At 41.0% G+C, this 11213-nt stretch overlaps 2 protein-coding genes across 3 annotated transcripts in view; one reads left to right on the forward strand and one right to left on the reverse strand.

Moving 5' to 3' along the window:
• Window positions 1–1671: 1671 nt before the first annotated feature.
• On the reverse strand, window positions 1672–5734 carry LOC103970952 (G-type lectin S-receptor-like serine/threonine-protein kinase At1g11300). Of its 2 annotated transcripts, XM_065165527.1 has the most exons (7): window positions 3924–5707; window positions 3547–3660; window positions 3248–3465; window positions 2748–2958; window positions 2435–2672; window positions 2198–2348; window positions 1672–2124 (listed from the first exon to the last, which is right to left on the reverse strand). In XM_065165527.1, the coding sequence occupies exons 1-7, from the start codon at window positions 5200–5202 to the stop codon at window positions 1804–1806; spliced, it is 2532 nt and encodes an 843-aa protein (XP_065021599.1). In that variant the 5' UTR covers window positions 5203–5707; the 3' UTR covers window positions 1672–1803. The 2 variants fall into 2 exon arrangements, with proteins under 2 accessions (XP_065021599.1, XP_065021600.1); XM_065165528.1 differs by lacking the exon at window positions 1672–2124 and having other exon boundaries at window positions 2222–2359; window positions 3924–5734.
• A 4432-nt stretch (window positions 5735–10166) lies between these two features.
• The window catches only part of LOC135645701 (G-type lectin S-receptor-like serine/threonine-protein kinase B120), a 2985-nt gene continuing 1938 nt past the window's right edge, over window positions 10167–11213 (forward strand). Inside the window, exon 1 of the mRNA XM_065164341.1 lies at window positions 10167–10794. Coding sequence (XP_065020413.1) covers window positions 10236–10794 — 559 coding nt within the window. The 5' untranslated portion in view covers window positions 10167–10235. The remainder of the gene's footprint in view (window positions 10795–11213) is intronic.

The following is an 11213-nucleotide window of genomic DNA, read 5'->3' on the forward strand; positions in this document are numbered from 1 at the left end:
TACGTAGCAGCTTTAAAGATCCCGAGTCGTCATTGTATGTAGGTGTTTAAGGCCCATTGATGTCGCAGGCGGTCGACACGTATGTTGGGTGCAAGCATCGTATGATCTACTCGATTCAATCTCGTTCAGCATTGCTTCTTGTCTCCTATGTGGCCCGATACATGGTCACATTGCCCTATACAGCCTCGAGTAGAGTGGGTGCAAAGGGATTGCATCAAGCGACTTGTTGGCCTCATGCTCATAGTGTTGAGTTGGCTCGAAGTGACATGTTGGCTTAGGGACATCATGTCGAGTCTATTATGGTAGCCGATGTTTCTCATAGGGTGATTACCAAAATATGCTATAACAAGGGGTAAGGATGGGCGGGGGGTAACTGAGGAGGGGCGGTGGTGAAAGTGGATATGGCCAAATGTAAGTTTTTGATGCAAAACATTAAATGATCAATTCTGATTTTGACCCTTTTTTTAACTACAAAGAATATTAATTTATTAGGATTTTTTCACTTAGAGATTGAAGACAATGGAAAGCGACTCTAAGCATCAAATCTCGTGTCCTGAAACGAAAAGTAAACATCTAAACCATCGATGATGAATTATTCGATTAGAAAGAGAGGCCACGAGGCGTTATCTGATGGCCCGAGGTACAATTTTTATGATAGATCAAATGGTTGATATCCACCGATCACAGTGTTATTGACCGCTCGATTCTGAGACCAAAGAAGCGCATCAATGTGATGCGTGGTCTTATTCTTCGTTTCCCCAAGCAGTCTTCTAATTAACATAAAATGACGACTTAGCAAACAAGCATTCCAAAATTAATATACAGGATTTTTGAAACTTTTTGATAAAAATAATAGAAGATAAGAATAATTATTGAAGAAGTTTTATTGAAGAAGTGAAAAAACTTAAATACATTAACATGTCCCTCTCCTACTTATACAGAATCTTATGTTCTATCACTTTTAATTAACATAAGAATCATTAATTGATAGATGGACCATATTGGGAAATTCATTCAATCACAGGCTTAGTATATATTGACCACTGAACGAGCATACGAGCCCCTCTTAGCCACCTAATGAGCATTCGAACTCCCTCTTTGGTAACATTTCTTATGCATAGGAGCCTAAATTAAGTCAAGTTGATCCTGTCATGATAGATGTTTTTGGAACTGATAAGCATGTTTGGTCTTCTAAGATCTTATAAACATCAATCATTCTCTATCTTGAAAGTTGTTTTTTGGAATCAATCTTATAAACATCAATCTTACTTTTTGGTGTCACTTATGGATGACAACAAATGTTAACTTATTAGTGTTAGAATGAAAGCCAATTCACCATCTACCCTTAAAGGTATATTTTGAGGCTTATGCAAAGTGAACAATCAATCAAGGGCTTGCACTAATGTTCAGTCCTTGGCAAACAAAAGTATCCAAAGTGTTAATGCGTAATTTATCAACAAAAGTATTCAAAGCATCTAATGCATTATTATGTCTAATGAGTCCTTTTGATAAGAGCATCGGAGGTATTTAACGCACCCTTTATCAACCTAAGCATCTAGTGCGTCCGATATGAACAAAAAATGTCTCAACAATTAATGCTTCCTTAGTGAGTACAGTATTTTTAATGTGCAATGTGTCATTTGCGTATGAGAGCATCTAATGTATTCATCATGAACAAAAAATATTTCAACTATCGACAAATCCTTTGTAGACATAAAAATCTTTAACATGCAACCAACAAGTCGAATCTTGATGTTCCATGTCCTGCCATGTACATCTCGAGATCACATTTGAGATCCGTCTCTAGCGTCCTTCCGTCGTTGTGATGGTCACGTTGTTGTAAGAACACATCTCAATATTGTCATCCCGTGAATCACCTCCTCTGTGCGGATTCTGGTTTCTTCGGACCGTAAACGTTGACTGTTTGGGTGCAGCAGAGATTGTGGCTTCTTCGTTTTCCAGCATGAAAACAACTGAAGACATGGCTGGCCGATCACTGGGGCTGTCTTGCACGCACAGCAGGCCGACATGGATGCTTCGCACCACCTCCGCCCGAGCGCATGAGCCGGCAATCGATGGGTCGACGTAATCCTCTGCGTTGCCTTCGTTCCACAGTTGCCATGCCTGAATCGTTACAGGTCCAAAGTGAGCGGCAGAATCCATAGCTAAGCATCAACAGATGTGGGCGTCAACTCACGTAAGCCAGGAGATTAGGGGAGTCCATGGCGAGGGGAAAGCTGCTGTTCCGGAAGCCGCTCACGATCTCCAACAGCAGCACGCCGTAGCTGTAGACATCCGACTTCACGGAGAAGAGCCCTTCGATTGCGTACTCGGGAGACATGTAGCCACTGCAACTCACCTCACCACACATCAATGGCATTCATGCTTAATTAGCATCTACTCACTTCCGTGGACGATGATGAAGCTTACTTACTATGTTCCGACGACTCTGTCGGTGTTGGCTTCGTCCTGGTTGCCGCCAAAAATCTTTGCCAGGCCGAAATCAGACACCTTGGGGTTCATCTCTTCGTCGAGCAGAACGTTGCTGGCTTTAAGATCCCGGTGAATTATCCGTAGCCTCGAATCCTGGTGAAGATAGAGAAGCGCTCGAGCGATCCCCTTGATTATGTTGAATCGCTTCCCCCAGTCAAGCTTTGTTTTCTGGGTTGGATCTGCTCAAAGAGCTATCAGGCACAACCTATCTGGAATTGTCAGTGACTATAAGAAAGTGAAAGAGTATGACGAACCAAAGAGGAGGAAATCCAAGCTTTTGTTGGGCATGTACTCGTAGACCAGTAGCTTCTCTTCCCCATGGATACAGTAAGCAAGAAGCTTGACTAAGTTCCTGTGCTGTAACTTGGCAATCAAAATGACCTCATTTTTGAACTCCGACAAACCTTGCCTAGAGCCTCTCAAGAGTCTTTTAACAGCAATCTCTTTTCCTCCTGGTAGGTTTCCCTGAAATTATATATATATATATATATAAATATATATATTTAAATCAACTTCATTGTCATCGTTGATATCCTTCATCATAGGATATCTAATGGACATCGAGGAATCCATCTGCTCACAAGGAAGGTCAAGACCTTTTCCTTTTCTTTCTTGTACACTATATAAAGTAACATATATAGTGAGGTTGATGACAAAGGAATATTTGTAGTGAAGCTTTATATACCACAAGAAAAAATGAGGTCAAACACTATCAAGAATTCAACATTACGATAAATTCAGGTTTAATGCTTACCTTGTAAACTATGCCAAAACCTCCTTTTCCCAGCTTATTTGACTCGGAGAAATTGTTTGTGGCACAGAGTATGTTCTCAAAACCAATTAGCGGAAGTTCTGGACCTTGATGAGGCTTCCCTTCTATGAATTCGTTCGAGCCAGGGATGTTGTTTGCAAAGTCTGTACATGAGCTCAGATCACATAGTAGTTTTCCTTTCTTTTGATCCTTGAATACACCTGGTTAGGCAGTTGAGTCAATTAAATTCTCATAGCTGATCAATTTGGTTCCTAAAACTTGTAGGGACACACACAACTTACCAAATATCTCACTGAACTTCCATAAGATAAAGATGCAAGCCAAAGAAACGATACTCGCAGAAAGAGATACTATAATTACTATCCTCCTAGTCTTCGTCTTGCTGCCTGATGTTTCTGTTTACAGAAATAACTTCAGATGCATATTCTGAAACAAAGTCCGATAAGCATTGTCAAGTGAAAGCTCCTAAGAATTCAAGATGGTGCAGCATATCTTATTGTAGATAGCAGAAAGAATAGCTATATGTCAGTGGAAAGCTCAGTTTCTTGCAGTGATCAATATGTATTCATGCTCCACAACCTCAACAAGACTACCACATACTACCACCAGTGTTGCATTGAAGCAATAATATCCAAAGGGAAAGAGATAAAATGCATACCTAAACTAATATCCATTAGGCGCAAATAGAGATCCTCTCCACCGCCGCCTACCATCCCAGTATCTATCAACTCTCCCACCCAAATCAAGCACCGTGAGATCGTTGCGTTTCCCGTGGTCACATCAGAATATGCATAAGCCGTACAGGAACAATTGGTCAGGCATGCAGTACTGCAGTCTCCGATGTTTCTGTACCTAAGAAACACAGCGCGGTCTGGCAATTTCATGCCTTCAACTCTCAGAAATCCATCTCCATCACCACACCTCAATGGCTTCTTTCTGATGCAACCAGCCGAGAAGTTCCCAGTCTCCCAGTCACTCTGAACCTTGGGCTCAAATCCTTCCATACATTTGCATGCTGGCACTGATTCAGTACTATCACAATACGCGAATTGACCGCACCATCCATATGTTCCGCACTTGTCATTTGGCACAGACGAGTACTTTCTCCAATTCTTGGAACTATCATCCCAAATCAGTAACTCAAGCTGCCCTAAATAGTTTAGTGTGTATCTAGTAAACAATGATGCATCTGAGACACCTAGTGTGATGAAGATCTCATCACCATCTGCTACCACTGTTAAGTATGCCACAGCGGTGGTGTTGTTTGCTCGTGATCCGATGAACATTTTCCCAATCCACACTTGGCTTCTCCAGTAGAGCTTTGTCCCCGACCAAATCAGGAGCTGGGAAGCAGTGCTGGAACCAATGCCAAGGGAGAAATTCCCTGGTGAGGGGTCGTTTGCGTCCTTCCAAGATGTAAGGTACCTGGCTGAGTGGTTGCGATAATTGTACTGGATCTTCATACCTGGAACGAAGGTGTCCGTAGGATGATCAAAGCTCTGCCACAATATATTATGACTGTTTGCTCTAAGAACCAGACTTCCTGAGTTGAGCAGCACTGCTGCTGTGTCATTGCTTGGTGTGCCAATACCTGATAAATTTGATGACCAGAAGATGCCTCCTTCGGAGTCCACGATGACGAGGTTGCTGTCATCAGAGATTCTAAGAGTCGCAGAGGAATCATTGATCGGCTTCTCTCTGTTGGCAACCCATATGACTGTCCTTTGAGGGATGTTGTACCACACCCCGGCATAGAAATCACCAGTGGAATTTGTAGGAGAGAAGAAGCCGAACACAAATTCTTCAGCATCGGAGACCAAAGTCTCATTCAGGGAGATGAATTTCCCAGGAGTGAGTCTGTCATCTGAAGCACCAAGCAGTAGAAGAGATAGAGATGATAACAAGAAGATTACAATGGACAGTGGTAGCCTCACCATCAGTCTGCAGCTTCTTTTTGTGAACCTTTGTGCATTTGAGCTTCTTGCAAGTAGATAGCTACGATTTCTTCTTTTCGCTTTCTTTCCTCTCTATGAAGGGACTCGAAACTGCTTGCAGATTTTTAACTCCATACTTTCAGAAGTGATCAAATTGTAGTTGGTGGGTGCTAACTGGCCCTGTTTCGTTCAGAACAATCAAACCACAGGATTGACATCTTCTTTCTGCAAGAATCTCAAAATCTGACCATCAGATTGTCACAAGAAGACAGTGCAAGAAGAGTGCATGACAAGCAAAATGACCCCTGCACCATGTCCCTGACTTTGATCATAGCAGCCTTATTGGACTCTTCTCATAGCAGAGAAAGGGATTAGTCCAGCATACTGATCCAGGCATGCCCCATTTGATTGCTGGCATTGACCAACCAAGAAGGTTCTGACCTGATCGATCATTTGAGTGACTGTAGAAAGATCGGACACAAGAAGTGAATTGCAACTTCCTTGTTTGACTCCGCAGCTGGAGTTGGCTTTCAACCATGAGAAGTGAATTGACTCGAAGGAAATTTGATTCAGGAAGCCTACCGAAGTGCCAAATGAACAGCTGATAGAAGTCCAAACCTGGGATCATCAATCTTGGTGTGCAACCTGAAATGAAAAAGTGATTGTTTGAACAACAAGAGATTAGATCTTCCGAACTTAATCATGATTACGATGAGTCGAATCCAATGTATGATTATGTCTAATCAATTCAAGTTTATGCCGATGTATTAGTTATGTATTAATCATATAGTGCTAAGGTGTTAATCATGTGATACTATAGTGACATCTATATGGTGTTAATCATGTGACACTTTAGTGATATCTATAAGGTGTCGGTCATATGATGCGGTGTCAATTACATAATATTATAGCGTTGGTCATACGGAGTTGAGTGTTGATCACATAGCATTAGGGAGTAACTAATATAAAGATAAGAAAGCAATCAACACCTTGATGTCCCATCGTCAATATTTAAACACCATGCGACCAATATACCATGGCGTCTCGGAGTAGTGCCATGCCAACTCCTCGGTGCGAAGTAAAATTGACTGGACATTATCATATCCGATCATGATTAAGTTCATATGAAGCATGCATCTCTGATAGTCGACATTGATCGTGGGAATAATGGCGAGGCTACCTCTGTACGCTATAACCCTTTTGCTATCATCTGCATCTCATCTGCCTCAGATGACAGACTAACGCCCGGGGAATTCATCTCCCGGAACGAGACTTTGGTCTCCGATGGTGGAGCCTTTGCGTTAGGCTTCTTCTCGCCAACGAATTCCACTACCGATTTCTACGTCGGCATGTGGTACAACGACATCCCTGAGAGGTCGGTCATATGGGTCGCCAACAGAGACAAGCCCATCACCGATTCCTCCGCCACTCTTCGGATCTCCGACGACAGCAACCTCGTCGTGGTGGACGCCAAAGGAGGCCTTCTCTGGTCGTCGAATTTATCCGGCCTTGGCGCGCTAGGCAGCGACGCAGCGGCGGTGCTGCTCGACTCAGGAAATCTAGTTCTTCGAGCATACAGTCAATTGACCTACATGTACGGACGAAATATGAGCAAATCACTATTATAAAAGAGACAATTACAAATGCCTTAGGAAGATGTTCCTAGGCCATAAAACACCCGAAAATACTAAACAAGAAAAACTCAAACTGTAAGCCCAAACTATTTAACTGAGTGTGGACTTAAACCCAAAGTAAACACTTAAGTTTTTCTTGTGGTGCCACTTGTGGTGCATCTGACTTCAAAGCCCAGGCCCTTATTTATAGTTTCAATAGGAGATAACAAGTCTGATTTTCCCGATGTGGGACTACGAGACTTGCCAAATTAACAAATCTCCACCTTGGCATGTCCCAACAAAACTTTGCTCCACCTTCTTCATAAAAGCCCCAACGGGCAATCACCAACAATAAACACCAACCAAGTCCAAGCACTGCTTGAACTTGTAAACCGAGGCTTCGTAAGCATATCAGTTGGATTGTCCTTCGTATGAATTTTCTGAACAAGGACTTTCCCCTTAGCAATAGTATCCCATTTACATCCAACAATTTTCTTACCCGAAGGCGGCTTCACAAGATCCCAAGTTCTATTCCGATGGAGAGATTCAATTTCTTCATTCATCGCAATCAACCACTTAGCGGAATTATCACAAGAAACTGCATCTGAGAAGGAAGTAGGCTCACCAACTTCACTTGTTTCTTCTGCAACAAACAAAGCATATGCAACCAAAATTTGCATATCTTTGTAGTGGTCGAATATCTCTCCGTGGTCTATCCTTGGCAATGGAATATTGCTCTTCCTCTAGATCAACTTCGTCAGTAGACTCAAGACCATCGATTGGTATTCTTTGAGTAAAAGAGTTTGACTGAAAAAAATCAGAACCACCAATCTCAAGCTCCACTTGCTTCTGCGCACTATCATTTGTACAACTAGTAGATTCTTCTTTAGAAGATAACATAGACAATTCATCAAAAGTAACATCTCTACTGATTATAAATTTTGGAGATTTGGGATCAGAATACTGTATCCTTTCACCCCAGAAGCATACCCAAGGAAAATGTACTTTTTAGCTCGAGACTCTAATTTTCCTTCATTTACATGCATGTATGCTGGACACCCAAAAATTTTTAAATCAGAGTAATCAGCAGGAGTACCTGACCAAACTTCCTCCGGAGTTTTAAAGTTAAGTGCTGCAGAAGGAACGCGGTTGACAACGTAACAGGCCATATTAATTGCCTCTGCCCAAAAGTCCTTTGTCAACCTTGCATTTGAGATCATACACCTTGCTCTCTCCAAGAGTGTTCTGTTCATACGTTCGGCCACACCATTTTGTTGAGACGTCATCCTAACAGTGCGATGCCGAACGATTCCTTCATTTTTGCAGAATTCATCAAAATCACCTTCACAAAATTCCATGTCATTATCTGTTCGAAGCTGTTTAATCTGTTTACCTATTTGCTTCTCAATCAAAGCCTTCCATTGTTTAAAGGTTAGAAAAACATCATTTTTATGCTTCAGAAAATAAATCCAAACTTTCCTGGAATAATCGTCAATGAAAGTCAACATATACCTAGCACCACCCTTAGACTGAACATGAGCTGGACCCCAAAGGTCTAAATGAATATAGTCAAGAGTACCTTTTGTTTTGTGAACTGCCGGAGAATTGAAACCGACTTTTTTTTGCTTTCCAAAAATGTAGTGTTCACAAAAATCCAGTGGCCCAGTACTCTGTCCGCAAAGTAGACCCCTTTTGCTCAATATGCTCAAACTTTTTTCGCTCATATGACCCAAACGCATATGCCATAATTTGGTGATGTCAAAATCAGACAATGATGATGACGAGATTACAACTGAGCCTGTGGCGGTAGTTCCCTACAAAATATATAAGCTGCCAGACCTACAAGCTTTCATAACAACAAGGGCACTTCTAGAAACTTTCATAACTCCACCTTCAGCTGTGTATTTACACCCAAGGGCCTCTAGGGTGCCTAAAGAGATGAGATTCTTTTTTAAATCAGGAACATGTCTAACATTAGTGAGCGTCCTCACAATACCATCATGCATTTTAATTCGGATTATGCCTCTACCAACAACATCACATGCGGCATTATTGCCCATCAAAACAATTCCACCATCACAAGATTCATATGTGGAAAACAAATCCCTATTGGGACACATGTGATAAGAACAATCCGAATCTAAAATCCATTCATTTTTAGACATCGTCTGTCATCAGTAGCAGAGAAAATATTTCCAATATTCTCATCAGTTGCTATGCTAGCTTCAGCAGATTCAATAGTTTTCTCAACAAAATTTTCCTTTTGCTTTAATTTATTTTTCAATTTAAAGCAATCAGATTTAATGTGCCCCATTTTATGACAATATCTGCATTCCAAATTTTTATGTCTGGATTTAGATATAGATTTAGATCTACTACTGTCAAATTCTCTTTTATCCATTCTCCCCCTAACAACCCGACTTTCAGCCTGATTCTCTCTACTTTTCCCAATGATATCCCTGTCTATCTGCTTTTTAGATTTTAGTGCAGATTTAATTTCCTGATATGAAATTATTTCCTTTCCATAAATAATAGTATCACGGAAATGCTTAAAAATTGAGGAAGATAACACAAAAGTAATAGGGCATTATCCTCATCATCAATTTTTGCATCTATATTCTCCAAATCCAAAACCAAGGAATCAAATTTATCAAGATGTGAGAGTATATATGTACTTTCAGTCATCCGAAGCATGTACAAACTCTGCTTTAAGTAGAGACGATTCTCTACTATCCTCTTCATATACAAGGCTTTAAGCTTATCCCACATGCTCTTAGCCGTAGTCTTCGTAGCTATCTCCCGTAAAACCTCATCAGAGAGATTTAGAATAATGCTGGATACCCTAAGAAATTTACCAAAGGATAATTTTGGTAACACAACAAAGACAATAAAGCGAAAAAGATAAAAGCGACAAGAACACCAGATTCGGTTAATTGACTTTGACCTTAAAACACCCGAAAATACTAAACAAAAAAAACTCAAACTGTAAGCCCAAACTATTTAACTGAGTGTGGACTTAAACCTAAAGTAAACACTTAGGTTTTTCTTGTGGTGCCACTTGTGGTGCATCTGACTTCAAAGCCCAGACTCTTATTTATAGTTCCAATAGAAGATAACAAGTCTGATTTTCTCGATGTGGGACTATGGGACTTGTCAAACTAAGGACACTATGCTTCCGGGCATGAAGATCCAATACAATTGCAACAGCCACTCCGCCATATACATCACATCTTGGAAGGACGCAAACGACCCTTCGCCGGGGGATTATTCCCTCGGCGTCGACCCCAGCACCTGTCTCCAGGACTTGGTGGAAGTCAAAGCCCTACTGGAGAAGCCAAGTGTGGACCGGGAATTTCTTCCACGGAGATCGAGTGCAAAACCCCAAACTCTGTGGGATACTTAACAGTGATAAAAGACGAAGATATGATGTCCGTGACACTAACTGTTTCTGATAGATCTCCTCATATCCGTTACACAATGAACTACTCGGGACGGAAGGAGGCAATAATCTGGGATGATAGCTCCAAGCACCGGAGAACCATGTCTCTCCCAAAAGACGGGTGCGAAAGATATGGATGGTGTGGTGGATTCGCGTACTGTGATACTACAAACTCAGTGTCAGAATGCAGATGTTTGGTGGGATTTGAGCCCAAGGTTGAGAATGAATGGGAGAGTGGGAAGAACTCATCTGGTTGTATCAGAAAGAAGGCCTTGAGATGTGGTGATGATGGAGATGGATTTGTGAAAGTGGGAAGCATGAAATTGCCAGACCACTTCGTGTCTCTAAACAACACCAACATCAGTGGCTGCAGATCTCAATGCCAAGCCAACTGTTCCTGTACAGCTTATGCTTATTCTGATTTGCCAGTGGGAAATGCTACCATCTCCCGATGCCTGGTTTGGATGGGAGAGTTGATAGATACTAATATGATAAGCAATAGAGGGGAGGATCTCTATTTGCGCCTTATGGATTCAAGTTTAGGTATGCTTTAGATCTCCCTTTTCCTTTGTTCCATTGCAAAACTGAACTTTCAAATGAAATGATAGCTATGATTTCTGCAACCTGTATTAGATTCTAAATAAGATAGTGTTAGAGCTTGTCCCAAAAAATTTATCAAAAAATAATTTGACAATCCAATAAAGATAATAAAATAGAAAAATAAAAGAGACAAGAACATCATATTTATGTGGTTCGATCAATTGACCTACATCCACAGACGAAGAAGGAGTAAACTACTACTATAAAAAAAGACTATTACAAATGTCGATATTCCTATGCCATAAAATATCTGAAACTATTAAACAAGAAAAATCTAAAACAAACAATTAGATTTTCTTGTGGTGCATATGACTTTAAAACCTAGGCCCTTATTTATAGTTGTAATAGGAGATAACAAGCTT

Source organism: Musa acuminata, chromosome BXJ3-8 (assembly GCF_036884655.1).
Source record: "Musa acuminata AAA Group cultivar baxijiao chromosome BXJ3-8, Cavendish_Baxijiao_AAA, whole genome shotgun sequence".
NCBI classification, from domain to species: domain Eukaryota; kingdom Viridiplantae; phylum Streptophyta; class Magnoliopsida; order Zingiberales; family Musaceae; genus Musa; species Musa acuminata.

What these genes read in the sequence shown, in the direction of transcription:
- LOC103970952 (XM_065165527.1), bottom strand. Translation starts at nt 5,202, where the DNA reads ATGGTGAGGCTACCACTGTCCATTGTAATCTTCTTGTTATCATCTCTA. An exon ending in GTTTTGGCATAGTTTACAAG is followed by an intron (nt 2,959 to 3,247) that starts GTAAGCATTAAA and finishes ATATAATTTCAG; the next exon opens with GGAAACCTACCAGGAGGAAA. An exon ending in GACAGAGTCGTCGGAACATA is followed by an intron (nt 2,349 to 2,434) that starts GTAAGTAAGCTT and finishes GGTGAGTTGCAG; the next exon opens with TGGCTACATGTCTCCCGAGT.